Source organism: Trichosurus vulpecula, chromosome 2 (assembly GCF_011100635.1).
Source record: "Trichosurus vulpecula isolate mTriVul1 chromosome 2, mTriVul1.pri, whole genome shotgun sequence".
Lineage (NCBI taxonomy): Eukaryota > Metazoa > Chordata > Mammalia > Diprotodontia > Phalangeridae > Trichosurus > Trichosurus vulpecula.
Window position 1 is genome coordinate 330,925,389 of NC_050574.1, and position 22,802 is coordinate 330,948,190.

A 22,802-nucleotide genomic window follows, 5' to 3' on the forward strand; every position below is an offset into this window, starting at 1 on the left:
GCACTGGATTAAGAGTCCAGGGACATGAGGTCTAGTCTCAGCTGTGTTACTAATTTGCTGTGCGACTTTAGTTAAATTGCTAAACATCTCTGGGCCTCAGCTTTGTCATTTGATAGATGTAGATAATGGTACTTTTAAGGATCAAATAATGGGATATATTTGAAAGCACAAGGTGTCATCACCATCATTATTCTCACCATCATTAGAAGTCTCCCTTCCCCCCAGGAAAGGACAGATACTCTTTGTTTCATTCTGTTTGGTTTCACAAGACCTAACTGGTAATTTCATTGGCATACAGAGCTCCAGGAGAAGGGTTTTTTTCTGCCATGAAATATTGGCACCTTCTTGCCAACTTGTAGTCTTAGGAAATTTCACGCAGGCACAGAGAACATAAGTGACTTGGTTAGGGTCACATAGCCAACATATGTCAGAAGTAGGATTTGAACCCCGGTCTTCCTGACTCAGAGGTCGGCTCTCTATCTATTATACCACCCTGCCTCTCCCTATTGATTTAAGAAAATGAAAAGAGAAGGCTATCAGTATCAACGAGAAGCCCTTCCACTCAAGTATTTCAAGGCTTAACACATCTAGGGAACACCTAAATAATTACTTGACATTTTATAGGATATAGGAGGCACATTTCTCAGGTACTTCATAGCCATAGCTAGCAATTTGGGGGCCTGGGTTAAGTTTCATGAAACAGGCATCCTGAAATGCACCCTCAAATTAACCCTTTAAGATAAATTCTGTTGGACATGGCAGAACACATTTGAAATCCCCACTGCTGAGAAGGCTGAGGCTGGTGGATCACTTGAGCTTGGGAGTTCTGAGCTGTAGTGGGCTAAGCAGATTGGGTATCTGTCTGCACCAATATGGTGAGACCCTGGGAGTGGGAGAGGACGGTGTGAAGTAGGTACCTCCTCTGCATCTGCCTATATTATCCTTATTTTACAGATGGAGAGACGAAGGCCTAGAGAGGCTAAATGACTTGCTCATGGTCATCCATCTAGTTGTAGTGGTAGTAGTAATAGTGGCAGTGGTAGTAGTAGTAATAGTAAAGTAATAGTTGTAGTGATAACAGTAGTAGTAATAGTAGTAGTGGTAGAGGTGGTGGTGGTGGTAGTAATGGTAACAACTCATATTTAGACAGTACTTTAAGGTTTATAAAAGGCTTTCCACATTGTCTCATTTTAATAAAGAAGAAAACTGAATCTCACATAGGGTAAGTGACTCGGAAGGGTCACACAGCTAGTAAATGTCTGAATGAGAATTTGAACTCTGGGCTTCCTGACACCAAGTCCAGCGCTCCGCCCATGATACTGACTCCTAAGCTGAGGCTTGAACTGAGGTCTTCTGACTCCAGGCCCAGAGAACCGGCTCCAAGGAAATTTTTCACTGGGACAAATTAGGTGCCCCTCTGGGGCTTGAACCTGTCAACCTGGTCTCAGGAGCTCTCTGTTCTGTGTGGCTAAGTTACAAAAGGTTCCCTGCTTATAGAGGAGTGGGTGCTAATGATCAGGTGAGGGGCATGCAGCTACCAGGAGGAGACTGTATATGTGGCCGTGCTGTTGTCATTGTCCAGGATATTCTGGTCAGGTCCCTTCCAGATAATGTTGGGCTTCGGTCTCCCACACACTTTGCACTGCAGGGTCACGGTATCACCCAGCAAGCAGGTCACATCCATCAGGGGCATGAGGAATTCAGGGGCAACTGTAATCCAAACAACACACAGCCCGTGCAAGCTTAAAACACACTTCCAATCGAACAACCCTCTCCTTCCTCAGCTCTCCCCCCATCCCACCCCTTACGCAAGTAGAGCCAGGCACCAATGATGTGAATAACCACCAGCTAAGCATACTGTTCTGCAGCACGCATTCCACTCGCCTCCAATCTTTCTAGCACGTCTCCCCCAATAGAATATAAGCCCCTTGAGGGCAGACTCGATTTCATTTCTGACTTTACATCTTCCTTGCCTAGCTCAGTTCTTGGCACACAGTAGGTGCTTTAATAAGTGGTTCTTGTTGTTGACTGATCAGTCGAAATTACTGCTCCATGGAGCCCATAGACAGCTCTTTAATCTCACCTAATATGGTTGTGTTTTTTGTTTTTGCTTTTGACTTTCAAATGCTTCTCTTTAACTCACCTTCTTGGATAAAATTTGGATTCAAGATCTGAAAAAAAAGTCAAAGAAACAGTGAATCATTTTATTTGTAAGTAATTAAAGAAACAAACAAACTTGGGTTAAATTCAGCCAAAATCTATTGACCGCCACAAGTATCTGGGTTAATTTTCTCCTTAGGCAGGTGAAGTGGTAAGGTTCTCTACATGAAATCAGGAGAGACTTGGGTTCAAATCCTGATGCTCTGTGACCCTGAGTAAATCAGCTTAGTTCTCTAAGCCTGGGTTTCATCTTTTGGAAATGTATAGAATGTAAGCTTCCTGACAGTATGGGGATGTTCCATTTCTGTCTTTATATACCTTATCACCAGCATGTGGCCTGGCCGTAGCAGATATTTAATAAATGCTTGTTGAAAGGGTTTTTTTTTCTAATGGGAAGGAAGGTGGTGGTGGTGGGGGGGAATGGATTTTTGCCTATTAAAAAAACTAGGTTAAGAAATAAATGTTTATTGATTGCTTCTGCAAAAATGAAGACAGAAACGCTTGCATTACCTACCTCCTGGTAGATAGTTCAGGGCTGCTGGCGGGTGCAGTGGAGAGAGCATTCAGACATAGAGTCAGGAAGACTTAAGTTGGGCATTTACTAGCTGTGTGAACCTGAGCAAGCCACTTAATCTCTGCCTGCCTGTTTCCTCCAGCCCTCAATAGGCCTCCCTCCAGTCTGCCTCAATAGGCCTTGGCTCAAGTCTCAGCTTATGATGCAGCATTCCCTGGAAGCAGAGAGCTGGACCTTGTGTCAGGAAGACCAGAGTTCAAATCCTCATTCAGACTCTTCTGGCTGACCCTTGGCAGATTACTTAACCTTTCTGAGCTTCAGTTTCCTCCTTCATAAGAGTGGGAACAATAATAGTATGTCCCTGTGGAACGGGGATAACAATAACCTCTACCTCCCAGAGTTGTGAAGACCAGATGAGATAACGTTTGTGAACTGTTCTGCAAAGTTTAAAGCTCTGTATAAATGTTGACTGCTCTTATTCTGGGGAATAATGGGGAAAGTGCTTAGCAGACTTTACAATTCTTTCAAAACATGAGCTATGATTAGTACTCCATGGGCCCTTAGAAGGCATCTAATTCAGCTTCTTAGTTTTATGGATGAGAAAAAACAGAGGCCCAGAGGAGTGGTCATTTGCCCAGAATCACAGGTATTCATTGGCAAAGCTGGGATTTGAGGCCACAACCTCTAACTTTCAATCTAGTAACCCTTTCACCAAACTACATAGCCTCTCTCGCCTTTATCTAAAATAGGACCGACTAGCTTGTTGTCTATATGCCTCACAAGCTACTGTCTTTTCTTGCATGGCCTTCTTTCTCACCCACCCAATGTACGGCACCCCCCCCCCCAATCTACAGCAATCTCCTGCCTTCCCTATTTTGTTAAATCCAATGGAACTTTGCTGAAAATTAAATTTCTTCTTTTTTTCAAAACCCTACTAATGGCCTACTCTTTGCTTCCTCTTCTCCTCCACATCCCCCCATTCTTTCAGGAGCACCAACTCTCAAAGACATTTGGGTCATTAAATTCCCACGGTGGCAAGAACATATGCCAAAGGATTAGCCATTTTGGGGGGTTACCAGTATGAGAAGATTTGATGAGGCCTTGAGTTATCCCTGTGTCTCCCTTCTGGCTTCTGCTCATTTAAGGATAAACCAGAAAGATACCTATGGATAGAAATTCTTTGGTCTGTTCTTAAACGACTCCAAGAAGGTGGCAATTTTTCTTGTAGTCCTTTCCTTTTGGTAGATCATAGAACATTCCAGTTAGAAGGATTGTAGAGGCTACCTGCTGTTGTTGTTTGGTCATTTCAGTCGTGTCTGACTCTTCGTGACTCTGTTTGGGGTTTCCTTGGCCAAGATACTGGAGTGGTTTGCCATTTCCTCCTCCGGGTTATTTTAACAGATGAGGCAAATAGGGTGAAGTGACTCGCCCAGGGTCACACAGCTAGTAAGTGTCTCAGGGCAGATTTGAACTCAGGAAGATGAGTCTTCCTGACTCCAGGCCTGGCTTTGTATCCACAGTGCCACCTAGCTGCCCCAGAAGTTACCTAGCAATATCCTAATAATGATAATAATAATAACGACATAATGCGTGCCAGGCACTGCGCTAAGTGCTGTATAAATGTTATTTCATTCTGTTCCCCATGACAACCCTGTGAGGTAGGTGCCATTATTATCCCCAGTTTGTAGTTGAGGAAACTGAAGCAAACAGAGGGTCACAGTCTGAGACTGCATTTGAACTCAGGTTTTCCCTGACTCCAGGCCCAGTGTTCTATCCACTGAGTCCCTCCCTGATACCCAACCTCTTGTTTTACAAATGAGGATAGCCTACTATGTGCCAGACACTGTTAAGTGCTAGGGATACAAAGACGGGCAACGGTCTCTGTTCTCAAGGAGCTCAGTGTGACAGACACTGAGGCTGAGAGGGGGAAAGAGATTGACCCAAGATAACATGGGGGCAGAGGCGGATATGGAACCTGGAGAAAGAACTCCGCCACTAAGGACATGTCACTTGACCTTCACGACCTGAGTTTCTTCACCTATGAAATGAGGGGATTAGACTAGATGACCTCGGCTCCCTACCATAATTTATGGCGTGCATAAACATATATCGTTGACAAGTTTTACATACTTATGTGTATATGTGTATCTATATAGAAAGAGATACAGACTAGATGTGTAATAATAAGAAAATCATATATATGGTTACGTGTGATCATACATGTGGTCATATGCAATCATATATAGTTATTAAGCCCCTAGACTAGGTATTTATTACGTAAGAGAAACATCTATATGAACATATGCACAAACCATATATGTATGCACACAGGTATGTATATATATACACACAAATACATATATGTATACATACACACATGTTTGTGCATGTGCACAAATTATACATGTGTAGATATAGATTTAGGTATAGGCATAGATACAGGTATATACGATTTTCTCATGTGTTAAACACCTACTCTGTGTCTCTACACACTGACCTGGGTGGGGAGCCATATTAAGGTTAGTCCCTGCCCTCATGGAGCTTCCTAGTGGGGAATCGGACAAATACACAAATAACTTGGTTTTATTGGTTACCACGGCCAAAGATTTCACCAAATGGCCAATCTGCTGGTGAGGAGCCTTCATGCACTTAGCTGGGCCGATCTTCCAAATGCAAACCTAGTCTGTTGCCTGGACCGTCGCCCTGATGTGGTAGAGCCTGGCACAGCTGGTGGCAGCGCCTTTGGGAGCCCTCCGTGCCATGATGAGGCCTTGCAGGAGGAATTTTTAATGTAGATAATGTAAGTAGAGAGGTATTCATAAAGTGGCAAGGGAGGTGGGAGGGAAGAAAGCTCATTACTGATTGGATGGGGGAAGGATCAAGGGGCAGCTTCCAGGAGGAAGTGATATTTCACCTGAACTTTAAAGGAATAGACAGATATTCAGCAAATAGAAGGGAAAGGAGAGCATTCTGGGCATAGGGAACTGCAGGGGCAAAGGCACAAAGACGGAAAAGCGAGGGTGGGGGAGGGTGGTACCAGGGATGGTAAGAGCTTTCATTTAGCTCCAGTGTAGAACATATGCCAGGAAGTAGAATGCATTAAGCCTTGAAAGGTGATTGATTATGGATTGCCTTCATTTTCTGGCTGCACCTCACTGTGGGCTGAGGACCCAGGAAGCTACGTCTCTATCTGAGGAATTCCTTCATGGCTATAGATGGGGTTTTACTCAGCTGCAGGAGATTGTCCGGTGCACAGAGGACTGGGCCTGCAGTCAGGAAGACCTGAGTTCAAATCCAACCTCAGATACTGACAAGCTCTGTGACCCTGGGCAAGTCACTTGACTCCTGTCTGCCTCAGTTTCTTCAACTGTAAAAAGAGGATAATAATTGTACCTATCTCTCAGGGTTGTTGACAGGATCAAATGAGATAATAATTGTGAATGGCTCAGGACAGTGTCTGGTATACAGTAGGCACTTAATAAATGCTTCTGCCTCTTCCCTTTCCAGCTCAGTGAGCTCAGTGCCTAGAAAGACCTTGATGGATGGACAGGAAAAGAGAGAGACAATGGGTCTATAAGCAATAAGGACAGGTGGCACCAGACCGCTTTTAGGGGAAAATAAAGTAGTTCCTATCCTTAGTTCCTTAAAAATTAAGGGCCTGGCCAGAGTCACAAAGTTAGTTCTTTAAAAGTAAAGAGGAGTCAGTATTTGCCCCCTCATTTCAGTTCCCTCAAGAACACGTGACCCATTGTTCAGTATAGGAAATCGTGGTGGAAATGGGAGGAAAATATCCAGAAATCATTAGTGTCCAGCAATTGGACCTTACAATGAACCGGGTATTTCAACAGGCAGCATGCATTAAAATAATAATAAGTGGCTAGTACTTATATCGCACTTTAAGGTATGCAGAATGCTTTATAAATATTATCTCATTTTGATCCTCATAACAACCTTGGGAGACAGGTGAAGAAACTGAGGCAGACAAGGTTAGAGTTGCCCCAGGGTCATAGTTAGCAAGGGTCTGAGGCTGGATTTGAACTCAGGGCTTCCTGACTTTAGGCCCAGCATTCTAACCCCTGCACTATGTACTTAAAATAACTGTAATTATCATTGATTAAAAAAAAATAATGCTGTCCTTGGCATCTAAAGTAGCCTGGTCTAATCAACCTGACATGAAAGCACAATGTGAAACTGAACATTTTTTAAATAGTCTTTCCCATTGTGATGGGAAGGAAGTCCAAGAGAAGAAACATGGTGTTGACATTGAGGCGGAAACCGTGGACTGAGGGAAGATACAGAAAGGTACACGTGCTTTAGGAAGATTCCTCTTTTGGACAGGGAAACAAGCGACTTGGTAAAATGTTATGATAATGGTGCTCATTGTGGCATGGTGTTCAGACCTGTGATTTCATAAGTGGAGGGAATTCCTGGGGAGTAAACTCATTCTCCTGGTGGCAACTTCTTTGAATCTTACATCCTTAGAAAATCACCTGGGGACACAGAGATTAAGGGGCAGCTAGGTGGCGCCAGAGTGCAGAGAGAGTGCTAGGCCTAGAGTCATGAGTTCATATGAGGCTTCAGACACTTACTAGCTATGTGACCCTGCTCAAGTCACTTAACTCTGTTTGCCTCAGTTTCCCCATTTGTAAAATGTACTGGAGAAGGAAATGGCAAACCACTCCAGTATCTCTGCCAAGGAAACCCCAAATGGGGGCATGAAGAGTCAGTTGGACACCACTGACCAATACATTTTTTTCATCATTTAAAATTTTAAACTTTAAAAAAATTATGAACTTAGTTATCACTAGAAACAATCTTATATACAAAGAACCAAAAAAAAGATTGTATATGGAATGGTGTCTCTTGCAGTTTTTTTAAAAGCAAATATTTGATTTTAATTTAAATAATTTTTGTGGGTACTATCAAAATTACTCTGCTTGCATCCACTTCTGAACTTCTTTTGTTTTATCCTGCTAATTTTAAAGTGTTCCAGTACCTTCCCTTGTCCTTCATCTCTCTTGCCCAAATAGAAGGCCCTCTTTAAAACCAGGCAAATAGGCCAAACAAATCAACACATAGGCCATGTCTAAAATAGTATGCTTCACTGACTACACCTTTAATCTGCCACCTCTTTCCCAACAAGTGGGAGGTATGCTCCATCATCTTATCTTTTCCCAATGATTTTTCCCATGCTCTCGTCAGGCAGCATGTGGTACAGAACCAGCCAGATTTCTTGTATAATCCTTCCTTCGTTTCAACCCCATAACCGTGGGATCAATCCATTCCTTATAGATGATACTCTTCCCCTTCAGTAACCTTTGGAGGGGAATAAGCATTGATTAAGCGCCTACTATGTTCCAGACACAATTCTAAACACTTAACAAATATTATCTCATATTAACCCTTACGAGGTAGGCGCTATTATTATTCCATTTTATAATTGAGAAAATTGGTGTAGAGAGAGTTAAGTAACATGCCCAGGGTCACAAAACTAGTAAATGTCTGAGGTTGGATTTGAATTCAGGTCTTCCTGACTCCAGACCCAGCGTTCTATCTACTGTACCATCTAGCTGCCTCGGAGACAACCCATTCTTCCTATTTCCATGCTGGAGAGAATTAAGAGGGAGAGGCCGTGTGATACAGATAATATAGAGTCAGAGGTTATTGTCCAGTCATGGTTCTTCCTGTCCCTGTGGACCATACCGTCCTTGGGCCTTTCTTGGCAAAGATATTGAAATGGTTGGCCATTTCCCTCTCCAGTGGGTTGTAGCAAACAGAGGTTAAGTGACTTGCCCAAGGTCACACAGCTAATAAGTGTCTGAGGCAGGATTTGAACTCAGTTCCTCCTGATTCCAGGCCTGGCTCTCTATCCACTGCGCCACCTAGCTGCCCCCATAGGTATCAGAACATCCATTTTTATAAATATAGGAATCTAAGACTTAGAAAAGGTTACATGACTCGCCACTGTCAAACAATGTCAGTGGTGGGATTTGAACCCAGGTCTTTTTTGGCTCTAAGTTTTACACAGTGGAATAAAATAAGAGGTGAAAGACCTATATTTTAATGTCAACGTCATCCTTGTGTCCGCTGTTTGACTTTGAAAGTATGAGCTAATTTCAAATCCCTCTTTAGGAATCAGACTTCCCAGCTGTATGAAGGGGAGAATCAGGCCTTCCTTGAGTGAGTGGATCTTGGGAGACAAGCAAAAGGAAGGCCTAAAATTGTCTAAAGTTTGAGGAACTGCCCATGAAAGGGTTAAAAATGATCTGTAGCTTTTATCAGCTATTTGATACACAGCCACACTGGGGAGGCTAAATTAATTTTCTCTCTGACTTTTGTTTGAAACTAGTTCACCCTCTGGCTTCAGGATGACAGTTTCCACTGGCAATATATTTTTTGACTCAGCAGACTTGTGGATAAATAGTTTACCTGGCTTGCTTCTTCCATGTGTTGTTTCAAAAGCTTGGTATGCTTTCTTCTGTCTTTTGCCTTTTAAGGAATGCCCTCCCCAAAATGCATAGAGCTCGTCTGTCTAACTGCTGCATATCATAGTTTGAACAACAGGCAAATTTTATCCATTTGGTTTTTTTCCTTTGTGGATTGTTAGGCTGAACCCTTTTGAGTGATTATAGATCTCATTTTGGAGGCACCACAATGTTCTGAGACTTGTTGCAACCAGCACAGTTTCATTTGGAAACAGGAATGTTGGGAGGACATCATAATTTATAAGGAAACTCTTTTCCATTTGGTCTCTATGCTGGACACCCTCCACAAAGGCAGCAAACCACAGCTCCAGAGAAGAAAGTGAGGCTGTTGACTTTGCACAGCCCTCCCTCACTTAAATCCACTTGACTTAAATCCACATGTCATAGTATCACTTTCCTGATGTCATGGTCCTCTTTGAGAATGAAGGACAAACAACAACACCTAAAACAAATTAGGTTTGGCCCATGCCCTGTTATTTGCCTTGTTTTACATTAATAAGGGGAGGGTGGTGTTGTGGATAGAATGCTAGCCTCAGAGTTAAGAAGACTTGGGCTCGTACCCCGTATCTAAGACTTATTCATCGTATGACTTAGGGTGAGTCCCTTCTTTCTCTGTGCCTCAGTGAGCTCTGTAGGTAGTGTCTGGGTTGTGATCTGTTTTTGGTGGCAGTAGTGCCCATATTGGTAGCCAAATAGAGTGCCTTGTGGTCCTGTTGATTGTTAGTAACCAGAGGGTTAAAGTTATTTCTTTGGTTACTTCTTTTAAGGAGTCTTACATGATTTTGACCTGTGCATGGGACATACTTTGTTGGAGGAAAGGCCCAACCAAGCCCAATCATCCTGAGTTCATTTAAGGATTTAACTGAGAGAACGATGAGCAGTGAAAAATGGAGATCTCTCAAGATTGCTAAAGAAATTCTTTTCTCTGTCGGTAGCAGTGGAACCACCACATTTGGACTCCAACATCACAGCCTCTTGTGAGCTACAATGAGATATCAGAAATAGCCCTTTTAAGAAAGATGAAAGCAGCTGGACTAATAATAATAGCACATAACATATATGGTGCTTTAAAGTTTGGAAAGTGCCTTATACACGGTATCTTATTTGATCCTTACAACAACCCTGGGATGTAAAGGCTATTATAATCCCCATTGACACATGAGGCCCCAGGCAGAGAGAAATCTAGTGACTTGCCTAGGAACGTACAGCCTGTAAGTATCTGAGTAGGATTAGAATTCAGATCTTCCTGGTTCCAGGTCCAACATTCTATCTACTGAGGTACCTAGTTGTCAGGAAAGAGAAAGAAAGAAAGAAAGAAAGAAAGAAAGAAAGAAAGAAAGAAAGAGAGAAAGAAAGAAATAGAAAGAAAGAAAGAAAGAGAGAAAGAAAGAAAGAAAGAAAGAAAGAAAGAAAGAAAGAAAGAAAGAAAGACAGACAGGAAGGAAGGAAGAAAGAAAGAAAGGAAGAAAGAAAGGAAGAGAAAGAGAAAGAAAGGAAGAGAAAAGAAAGAAAGGAAGGAAGAAAAGAAGGAAGGAAGGAAATGGAAAGAAAGGGGAAAAGGAAGGAAGGAGAAAGAAAGAGGAAGAAAGAAATAAAAGAAAATATAAACTAAACCAAAGGTACCCATAGGAGGACCTTGCTGGAGGTGAAACAATCTTGAGGGTGCTGAGAGTTCAATTCTCAAGATTTTTTTTTAAAGGGAATCTGACTTTATGTGAACAGCAGAGGGCAGGTTTACTTCAGGAAGGAGAGGAAGAGTTGAAAAGAAGGCAGCAAAATTGTAATGTTTTACTCCCAAAAAGAAAACCTCTAACTGAAGGTGACCCATTCCCATGAAGGAATCCAGTATTCTATCACCTTCTTCAAAATGGGAGGTTTGGAACAGGGGATGATGCTCAGGCCAGAGGAAGAGCCAGTGGAGTACAGAATAGAATATTTTGGCTTTGGGCAAAAATGGCCTTCTGTGGACCTAGTAAGTCTGTTCTCTATTTCTTGTTAAGTCGTTTCAGTTTCTTTGTGACCCCATTTGGTGTTTTCTTGGCAAAGATACTGGAGTGGTTTGCTGCTTCCTTCTCCAACTCATTTTATAGACCAGGAAACTAAGGTAAACCAGATTAGGTGACTTGCCCAGGGTCACATTGCTAGTAAGTGTCTGAGGCCAGAGTTGAACTCAGCAAAATGAGTCTTCCTGGCATTCTATACACTGTACCACCCAGCTGCCCATACCTCCCAGCCAAGCCAAGAGAAGACCCTACTTTGACTCAGAATTTTAGTAAGCATGTTCAGCCTCTCCAGAAACCCAGAGAAAAACAAGACCTTCTCTTTAATTAAATGTCTCTTAGTTGTGAAAAACAGCCCAGAACTGTTTGCTGCCTAGGACACCAAAAGAATCTGATTGGGGTTAAAGAAAATGAATGAGAAGGTGGCTCTAGTAGGGATTTAATACAATTATTTGTCTTCTTCATGGTCTATTAGAGGAGGTAAGCTGTCCTAAGCAAAGGTCTACACTGAATGAATAGCAAATGAGACTTAGTCCCTTTCCATTTGGGGAAAGTTCATTCCCTGAAAAACCCAGGGGTTTGATCCTCAGTGGGTTGTGTCCTGGGATGGAAAAGGAAAGTTTTTCAGCATCAGGGGATTGTGGGAAAAGGCACTTCCTAGATACCAGCTTTTTATTCTTTAGGAAAGATGATGTGTTTGAGAGTCATGCACCTGGAACCCAGCTTCCAGAGGTGGGAAAGTGATTTTAGTTTTCCCCACCTGGTAGGACAGGGGAGGAAGGAGAGGAAGAAATTATGGCACAGTGGAAGAGAGGAAGAGATGAGAAAGAAAAAGAAAACTGGAGCATGGGCTTTACTGGGAAAAAGGGGAGAACTAAATTATTTAACATCCAAAAATGCATGGCTAGAAAGGGGTCTTTTGTGATCATAGAATCCATTCTTCTCCCTTCAGGTAGGCTCATGGTCAATCTACTCAGAATTGGGGGACAAATCTATTTATATTTTAAGAATCTTCAGAAGAAATTCCTCGTCTACCCCTAACATGTATTCCAGTGTTTATCAGTCCTCAGATGAGCTAATATTTGTAAAATGCTTATTATATTGCCTGGCACATATTAAGTGCTGAAAAAATACTTGTTCCTCCTTCCCTCTCCCCCCATGGCCAAAAAGGTCTTCATGTATCTTACCTAAACCTTTATATTCTACCTCTTTTTTTCTATTTCCATTCTATTTAGTTCCAGTAGAAGCCATTTAGTAGGGAGAACTTGGGGAAGATGGAGACAGTGGAAAGTGTGAAGGATAGAAAGAATGAGGGTGGGAAGAGGGCACAGAGCAATGAATGCCATTGTAAGTCTTGGAGCCCAAACAGAACTTTTTCCTGACAGATTTGTGTAAAGAGTGATGCTCTCAACCTGAGATACAGCCAGGCCAGTCTTCATCCCTGCAAAGGGAGGGAGTAGACATCATCTCCAAAGTTCTGTCCTTCCAGCTCTGACCTTCTATGGTTCTAAGATTTTAAGGATTTTAAAATCTCTGCTCATTCATAAAATAATGCAAGGCACGTCACAATTGCAGATTTTCTTAATGTGTCATGAGCCCCAATACTAGAGATATAGACCTCTTGTATCTGCTTGTTCCATTTTATGGTATTTTTTTTTAAAGCCTGGAAGAATTTGAACTTATTTATTGTGATATCTTAATCTTTTAGACAAGTTAGTGAGTGCCAATGATGTCAGAAACCTCAAGGGCACAGCTCAGGGTACCTAGCAATATAATGGTAAAATGGGTTCTTTTTTCTTTTGGCATCTGCTATCTTTTCTCCTGCTTCTCCCTCTGGCTTATCTCTTCTGGCTACACTTGGGATGATGCTATTCCTTTCCTTCCTATCTGGAGTGTGGAATGTAGTTTACTGAATACCTGCTAAATGCAGGGTGTTGTGCAGTCTTGGTCCCAGTCATGGAGGAGTTTACAATCTCATTTCCCTTCCCACTGGCATAGTAGGAAAACTTCTGAATTTGTCATTTGGCTGTTGGTCTGGATTCAAATCCCAGGTCTCTTACCACAGATACGAACATGGGCAAATTACTTAATATAATAGTTCAACTCACCAAACATGTATTAAGTCCTTATTCTGTGCAAACTACTATGCCTGCCTTTAAGAGAGAGAGAGAACTTATACAAATAAGTAAATGTGAGATAGTTTGAGGAGGGAGATAGCACTAAGTACTAGGGGGTCAGATAAGGCTTCCAGGAGGAGGTGACACCTGAGATGAACCTAGAAAGAATCAAAGGATTATATAAGGCAGAGAGAGGTGGAAGTGCATTCTAGGCATTTGGGATAGCTTGTACAAGCTTCAGATGCAGTGCTGAGTTCAGGGAGCACAGTGCAGCTTAGTTTGGCTGGAAAGTAGACTGTGAAGATAGTAATGTGAAATAGTTTGGGAAGGAAGACTGGAGACCAACTATGAGGGGCGTTAAATACCAAGCTAAGGAGACTGTATTTTGTCCTGGAGAAGTCACTGAACATGCCTGAGCAGTACAGCAGTATAATCAGACCTATAGTAGATGAGGATTATTTTCATAAGAGTGTGAAGAATTGACTGAAGAAGGAAAGACTGGAAAGCATGGAGTCCAGATAGAAAGCTATTGCAGTAGTCCCAGTGAGGGGTGATCAGAGCTTGAATCAGGGTGGTGGCAGTCTAGAGGGGATGATATGACTATAAGAGATGATGTGGTGGGAGAATCAATGAGGTATGGCAAGTGATTAATTGTGGGTGGTGAGGGAGAGGGGAGAGTCCAGAGGGATGTGAGCTCTGGGTACTGGAAGAATGGTGGTACCCTCAGGAGGGGTATCAGGAGGGGTTAGGTTTAAGAGAAAAGAAAACTGAGTTTTGTTTTGGATTTGTGGAGAGGTTAGATGCTGATGGGATATTCAGGTAGTGATGTCTAGCAGGCAAGCAGTAAGGTGGGACTGGAGTGATTATAGAGAGGTAAGAGAGACAACTTTACTTAGAGAAATGATCACTGAACCCTTGGGAGCTAATGAGGTGTGTGTGTGTGTGTGTGTGTGTGTGTGCATGTGAGAGAGAGAGAGAGAGAGAGAGAGAGAGAGAGAGAGAGAGAGAGAGAGAGAGAGAGAGAGAGAGAGAGAGAGAGAGAGAGAGAGAGAGAGAGAGAGGAAAGAGAGAGAGTAAAAGAGAGGAGAGAAACAGAAGGAGACAGAGACAGAGAGAGACAGAGAGGAAAGAGACAGAGAGAGACAGAGAGAAAAGAGACAAAGAGAAAGAGAGGAGAGAAACAGAGAGACAGAGGAAAGGGAAAGAGGGGGGAGGAGACAGACAAAGAGATAGAGAGCAACACACACACACAGAGACAGAATGAAACAAGGAGTAAGATTTGGAGAGGATAGGATCAAAGAGAACCACTCTCGTGGTCTTCCCCCTATTTCTCCGACCATAAGAAGAGCCAGCTCTTCATTAGGGAATAGAGCAAAGAAGGAGAGCAAGGGGGATAGTATAGAATAAGATAGTATAGAATAACCTGGGGTCTTTGGTCCCCCAAGGGTTCTGAGGATACATGTGAGGGGAGTCTGTGAAGTTGGATGGGATAAATTACATCTTTATTTTAATATAATTGGTTTCCTTTGCAATTTTATCTATTTTATTTTATTCTTTTAAAAACATGATTCTGAGAAGGGGTCTGTAGACTTCCCTAGACTGACAAAGGAGTCCATGACACAAAAAAGGTTAAGGCCCCCGGCACAGAGGGATTTTAAGGTGTCAATTAAGAGGAAAGGGGGAATTTATGATTGATGGAGTGTATTTTCTCAATAAAGGAGAAATTGATGTCCTTTGTTGAGAGAAAAGGGAGGAGAATTTTAAAGGTCGAAGGTTGAAATAGCTGCTGTAGGGAGAGTGATAGTTTATTGGGAAATAATAAAAGGACAGTGAAGGTCCGAGTGAGAGTGGATATCACAAACATTGATGGGTCTACTTAACATGGTGCGGTGACTTTTTTTCCCAGAGGCATTTATTACAACACTCGATTTAGAATAGTGAAGGTAGATGGTGGGAAGTGAGGGATAGGGATGGAGGGTAAGGAGCATTACACAGGATAGGGAGGCAAGAGGTTCCAGGGTAGAAGACAGGATGTAATTGAACTGGTTACTACGTGGTCAAGATTATAAAGGGCAGAAACTAAGGCTAGGGCAGGGGTGATGAACTAGTAGGGGGCATGTCCAGAGGCTGCAGTCAGGATGCAGATGGGGTTTAGGAGTGAGGCAGAATGAAAAATGGGAGGATTGGTGGTTCTGGTCACTTAGCCTCTCATCTGTAAAATGACAGGATTAGATTAGGAGGCTCGAAGGTCGTTTGCATCTCTACCTTTGTCTTCCACCTTTCTTTGTATCCTCAGCACTTAGCACAGTGCCCAGAACATAGGGAATGTTTGTTGACTGCGCTATAATATGTTAACTTCCCCAGTTCTGTTTCCCCTGATTCTTCTCTGCAATTTTGTTTCTTTAGAAGCAAGCAGCAAGCTTTAATGGCAGCGAATACAGCTGCCGCCTGTTCTCAGGCAATGCAGCTCCAACTGTCATCCCAACTTGCGGATCCATATGCCACCTCTTGCTATTTCACATTCCTGCATGTGTCTCTAGGGCCAGTCTAGAGGAGCTAATTCTAGAGCGGCTCGTTACCTTAGAATTCCATGGAAGTAACCCTGCTCCCTAAATAGGCTCACCTGTGAGGTTAAGTGGGTAAAGGCTCATTTCATCATTATTGCAGCATCCGTTTCTACCACTGGACATATGGTGAGACAGAGGCACACAGGTGTCAGCCTCCTGAACAAGCACCCCTCTCTGCTATGCCTCTTGGGTAAATTGCTCCTTGCTTTGGGTAGACAGCTATTGGGGAAGGTCTAAGGGAAAGAGGAGGGTGAAAGAGCAAAGGGAGGTAGGGGCAGATGAACGGGACAGAAAGGAATGGAGGAAAAAAGTGAATTGGGAAAAGGTAGAAATGGAGGAAGAAGAAAATGAGAGAAGAGAGAAAGGATAGTGAAAACAAGGGAAATGGAGAAGAGGAAGGGATGAGAAGGAAATGGACATAGGGAGCCAGAGGGCAAAGGATGGAGAATATAGGTTAGGAACCGTGGGATCATGAAGGGAGCAAGGAAGGGGGAGGAGTGATGGCGGGAGCATCGTGTATGTTTGTTTGGTATATGGAGTGTACACATCTGGGCTAGCAACCCTTATCCCAGAGGACAGCCCAGACCAAGATTCCTTCCAGAAGGAACACCATAGAGTTGTATGGCTGGGATGTCTGGAGAATGCAGTGGCCGAGTTGCGACCATGTGAGCTTTCTCTAGACTGGTCCTGACTTCAGGCCTCAAAAGCATGCTTAGGAAAGAATGGATTTCTTTCTCAAACAAGATTGAAACTGACCTGGGAGGAAATGATAGATCTTCATTTATGTAGCTTCATTTATGTCAGCTAAAAGAATAAGATTGAGGGTGCCTTCTTTCAACCCAGGTGTCAATTTCATAGGGTGGGGGGTATGTATGTTGGGTTAATTTTTTGAGGACATTTTTAAGGACATTAAGTACTTTTCAACCTGGTGTCTTCCAGTTCAATTACTGAGTAGAATCTTCACAACTGAGGGTTTTGGTTTCCCCACTCCCTTTTCCCCTATTATTCTAATGCTCCTTTATTATACTAAGTCAGACAGTTTCCCCAATAGGCATTAACCCAAAGTAAGGAGCAATTTAGGGCAGCTAGGTGGCACAGTGAATAGAGTGCCGTGTCTGAAGTAAAAAAAAAGAAATCTGAGTTCAAATGTGGCTTCAGACACTTACTAGCTGTGTGACCCTGGGCAAGTCACTTTGTGATACCTGAGTAGCCAGCTATTGCTAGAAAAACCCTGCCCCCAGCCCCTAACTGCAAACCCCAGTCTGCATAAGAAAAAAACAGACTGAGTTCCTGCCATTTGGCGAGTGTCCTGGGCCCCCAAGACTTTTTCTAAGGCACATAAGCTAATTACCAGGAAAAGCCTAATGCCTAACGATCTTCCTTTGTCTAACTGAGTGGGCTCAGAGATGTCTCTATCTTATGTCAACAGACTGAGCTGGAACATCCCTTGGTCTGTCTATGGCCATTGAGGATGAAAGCCTCTGCCATAGACGTTACCTTGAATTATATGACTTCTGCCTTATCTTGAGCCTTCCTAGTTGTGGGAGTTATGGCAAGATGGACACAGGGATCCTGGGTTGTAATTTCAGTTGACACTTTGTCAGCTATCTGATATGCTGAATCTACAATCTATTAAGGAGGTTCCTTTTATCATGGTCATAAAAGGCACAGGCATGCCGAGTCTGCAAAATGACATTTCAAGAGATAATTAACCACTGTACCCTGTATTCTCTGTATAAACTACACTTCCACTTCTATGGGGGGCCGTTTGATTTGGGCAGATTTAATTGCCCCTAACGGATGCCAGCTAATAAACTTCTCCATTTAAAACTTATACTCTGTGGTGTGTCTTGCTCGCTGTCAGTATAACAACTTAACCCTTTTTGCCTCAGTTTCCTCATGTATAAGATGAGCTAGAGAAGGAAATGGCAAACCACTCCAGTATCTTTGCCAAAAAAACTCCAAATGGGGTCATGAAGAGTCAGATATGACTGAAATAACCGAATGATAACAAAGAAGTGGTTTACCCAAGACGCATAACAGAGAGGGCTGCTTGTTTAGAAGTCTTCTGTCTCCACCCCAAGTAGGAACATGGGGTAAAGAACATTTTGAGTTAGCTAATAAATGGTCCTTCTTGTTGATTAATGGGCATTAGAATGTGAAGGAAGCCTGCACTGCTTCTTCCTTATACAGTCAGTCTGGGCCTCAGGAGGAAGGAGGGGAAAAGTTGCCATATATAGCTAATTATTCATCAGCCCAATGAGATGAGCTAGGCTTCTAGACTAGAGCCAGGCCAGGTCAGCTCTAATTGAGGCTGATTGAAGCGGTTACCCTGGCCTGATCAATAAGGACCGAGTGACTGATTCAGACGCCCATGGGACTCTCAGCGGTGCCTTTCTTCTCTGACCCCTTTTCATTGACCTCTCTGGGCAAGACTAATAATGTGGGTCACTGAGAAAAGTCGGTCCTTGTCTCTGGAGCCAGCCAGACCCCAAAGGCAAAGCAGCCCTGTCACAGATGAATTTGGAAGCGTGTTTAGATGGGTGGGGGCAGTTCTCCCTTTTCACCATCATTGATAGCAGTCTGGTTAACAGGGGAACATGTAGCACTTTTCCCAAGAAAATTGGTCTCAGCCTGCAGTGTTCCAGTCTGCCCCAAGGCAAGTATATCCTACTAGTCTAGGAGCCAAGAGTTTGGAATAAAACCATAATGATGATTTAATTTCTATAGCACTTTTGTGTCTCATCACACTTGCCTCACAAAATCCCTGGGAGGAAGGCAGTGTAACTATTATTAACCCCATTGCAAAGCAGAGGAAACTGAGGGTCGGGAATCTGAAGTGACTCTTCCAGACTTGTAGCTGGGAGGGCTCAGAGCTGGTATCAAGGTCTAGTCTTCTAACCCCAAGCCAGTGTCTTTATGAAGCATTATGTTGCCTCTTGAAGATGAGGACAATGTTTTATTTTTATTTTATTTTATTTTTGGAGGCAATCAGGGTTAAGTAACTTGCCCAGGGTCACACAGCTAGTAAGTGTCTGAACTCAGGTTCCTCCTGACTCCAGGACCAGTGCTCTATTCACTGTGCCACCTAGCTGCCCTCTAGACCGACAATGTTTTTCTTTATATCTCCTCCTTAGCTCGGTACACTTTGGGAGGAACAGAACCTACAATTTCCTTAGCAGAGAGACCTCCTGATGAGGAAACTCCCTGACAAGGCAGAGCTACACTTATTCTTTGCCCTCCTGGGAGGTTCAGTGACTTACAGAGGTCACATGGCCAGGAGGTGTCAGAGCTATAACTTGAACCCTGGTGTTCCTGGGGCAGTTAGATTGCACAATGGATAGAATGCTGGGCCTAGAGTTGGGAAGACCCAAGTTCAAATCCAGCCTCAAATACTTGCTAGCTGTGTGACCCTGGGTAAGTCATTTAACCGCTATTTGCTTCAGTTTCTGAACTATAAAATTGAGAATATTCAAAGCACCTACCTGCCAGGATTGTTGTGAAGATCAAGTGAGATAATAATTGTAAAGCACTTAGCACAATGCCTGACATATGGCAAGCACTATACAAATGTTAGTGATGATGGTGATGGTGGTGATGGTGATGATGATGATAATGGTGGTGATGATGGTGATGGTGATGGTGATGATGATGATGATAATAGTGATGATGATGATGGTGGTGATGGTGATGATGGTGGTGATGGTGATGATGATGGTGATGATGGTGATGATGATGGTGATGATGATGATGGTGATGATGATGATGGTGATGGTGATGATGATGATAAATGGTGATGATGATGGTGATGATGATGATGGTGGTGGTGATGATGGTGATGGTGATGATGGTGATGGTGGTGATGGTGATGATGATGATAATGGTGGTGATGATAGTGATGATGATGATGGTGGTAGTGATGATGATAATAGTGATGATGATGATGGTGGTGATGATGATGGTGATGATGATGATAAATGGTGATGATGATGGTGATGATGATGATGGTGGTGGTGATGATGATGGTGATGGTGATGATAATGATGATAATGGTGATGATGATGGTGATGATGATGATGGTGATGATGATGGTGATGGTGATGATGATGATGATGATGGTGATGGTGGTTGATGATGGTGATGAGTATGATGGTGATGATGGTGATGATGATGATGGTGATGATAATGAGGCAGTCCCTATTCACTACACCAGTGGTAACAAACTCAAATAGAAGGGGAGGGAGTGGGCACTAATCCCTACATAAGGATCACCACAGATGCATATTGACTTAGTTTTAAAATGTAATGGTATTTCTGTTTTATTGTATTTTTGTTTACTTTGTTAAATATTTCCCAATTATATTTTAATCTGGTTCTGGCCCAGGAGAGTACTCTAGGATGTGTGTTTAACACCTCTGCTTCCTTTTGATCTGCATTTTCCCTTCCTTTCCACCCTCGTTGCTAATGCCTTCCTTTTTAAGATTACCTTTCAACTATTGTTCATATATTTTGTATGTACCTAGCTATTGACATGTTGTCTTCTCCATTAGAATGTATACCAGGAAATGGTTCTTGCCCTTCTTTGTGTACCCCATAGCTTAGCATAGCACATGGCACGCAATAGATGTTTAATGCTTATTGATGGACTGATTGCACACAGTAGGTACATAGTAAATGTTTATAGATTGAATGGACTTGGATGACCAACTTGTGGCCCATCTGTGACAAGGGGGTGACTGGTTGTATGACCCATGAGCAAATCACTTAACCCTTTTGCTGCTTGGTTTTCTCATCTACAAAATGTCTATAATTATACCCATCCCATCAACTTCACAGATTTGTTGTAAGGCTCAGGAAAAAGACTGTGAAGACTGGACTTGTAATATCATTTGTAGATGGGTGGCTCCCAGTCCTGGGCTTTTTCCTCTTCTCCCTCTATACTAGTTCACTTAGTAATCTCATCAGCTTTCATGGATTTAATGATTATCTCTATGCTACTGATTCTTATATCGTATTTGTATCCAGCCCAAACCCCCTTCCTAGCCTACAGACTCATGTCTCCAACTTCCTATTGGATATTTTAAACTAGATGTCCTGTAGACATCTAAAACTCAGCCTGTCCCAAACTGAACTCATTATCTTTGCCTCCAAACCCTCTCCTCTTCCCAACTTCCCTATTACTACTGTCAAGGGCACTAGACTGCTTCCGGTCTCCCAGGCTTGAAATTTAGGTGTCATTCTCCACTCTCCACTTTCTCTTACCTCTCCTCCATGCCTCACATCCAAACTCTTGCCAAGTCCTGTCAATGTTACCTTAGTAATAGCTCTGATGTGTTCCCTTCTCTCCTCTGACAATGCTAGCACCCTAGTACAGGCCCTCATCACCTCATTCCTGGACTATTGCAATAGTCTTTTGGTTGGTCTCCCTGGTTCAAGTCTCTTTCCTCCTCAGTCCGTCTTCCCCACTGATCTTCTTAAAGTGCAGGTCTGACCGTGTCATCTCCCTACTCTGATAAACACTAGTGGTTCCCCATCACCTCCAGGACCAAATAGAAAAATCCTCTGTTTGGCATTTAAAGCCCTTCATAACCTGCTTCTCTCCTACTTTTCCAGTCTTCTTATACCTTACTCCCCCCGGCATAGTCTTCAATCCAATGACACTGGTCTTGCTATTCCTTGAATAAGACACTCAATACCTATGCCTGGAATGCTCTCGCTCCTCATCTCTACCCCCAGCTTCCTTCAAATACCAACTAAAATTCCATCTTCTACAAAAAGCTTTTCCCAGTCTACCTTAATGTAGTGCCTTCCCTCTATTCTCTCCCTCCCTCCCTCTCTCTCTCTCTTTCTCAATATATCTATTATATATGTATATATACATACATACACACATACATATATACATATATGCACATGTGTATATATATGTGTGTGTGTATATATATGTATATATATATATAAAAATATGCTTCTGCTGTTCAGTTGTGCCTGACTCTTGTGACCCTAGCACACCAATATTGTCCATGGGGCTTTCTTGGCAAAGATATTGGAGTGGTTTGCCATTTCTTTTCCCAGTATATATAGATCTCCCCCATTAGTCAGTGAGTCAATAAACATTTATTAAACACCTGCTATGTGCCATGTACTATGCTTAAGTGCTGGGGATACAAAGAGAGGCAAAAGACACTCCCTGCTGTCAAAGTGCTTACCATCTAATGGGAAGACAATGTACAAAGGAAGTTGAAAAGTATGTGTGTGTGTGTGTGTGTGTGTGTGTGTGTGTGTGTGTGTGTGTGTGTAGAAGAGGGTTAAAAGGTCCCTGTGTGGGCATGATGGAGAATCCAGAGGAATGTAGGGCTGGATGCACCTTAAGTGGAGGTTCTCGGAAGGGCTCTCCACCTTCCAATCAGAGAGAGGGAGGCACCGCAGGGGCAGAGGGTACTGCTGAGTTATGAGTTCCAGGGCTTATGTGATCTTGCAGGATGAAGTGTTTTCCTGCCCAAAAGAACACAGCCCCTCTTGGCCATTAGGTCCCTAAGAGCAGGGACTGTCTCTTGCATTTCCTGTATTCCCAAAGCTTCGCACAGAATCTGGTATACGGCAGGTGCTTCATAAATGCTTGCTGACTGATTAAGGTGAGCAATTTCTCTACACATCATAATCTTAGAGAGTTCCCTGAGGCATTGAGAGGCTAAGGGACTTACCCAGAGTCACGTGGGCAGTATGTGACAGAGGCAGCTGGATCCCAGGCTAGCTCTACCCCTTACTGTCATGGTGCTTCTCATCATTTGCCTATGCTACCTGTGAAAATGTTTGCAAAGTGTTAGAGAACGTGGGGTCTATAACTTGTTCTATCCCTTGCTACCTAGATTACCATGGGCAAGTTGTTTTTACCTCTGTAATCCTCAGTTTCTCTATCCATAAAATAAAGGAGTATAGCTAGATGGTCTTTGAAGTTC

The 22,802-nt window shown here is 42.9% G+C and overlaps 1 protein-coding gene across 1 annotated transcript in view; it reads right to left on the minus strand.

The window, feature by feature from the left end:
* Nucleotides 1–22,802, minus strand: part of KALRN (kalirin RhoGEF kinase) — a 182,230-nt gene that overhangs the window by 20,940 nt on the left and 138,488 nt on the right. The window contains exons 19-20 of the mRNA XM_036747492.1: nucleotides 2,144–2,171; nucleotides 1,539–1,710 (exon numbers count right to left, since the gene is read on the minus strand). Coding sequence (XP_036603387.1) covers nucleotides 1,539–1,710; nucleotides 2,144–2,171 — 200 coding nt within the window. The remainder of the gene's footprint in view (nucleotides 1–1,538; nucleotides 1,711–2,143; nucleotides 2,172–22,802) is intronic.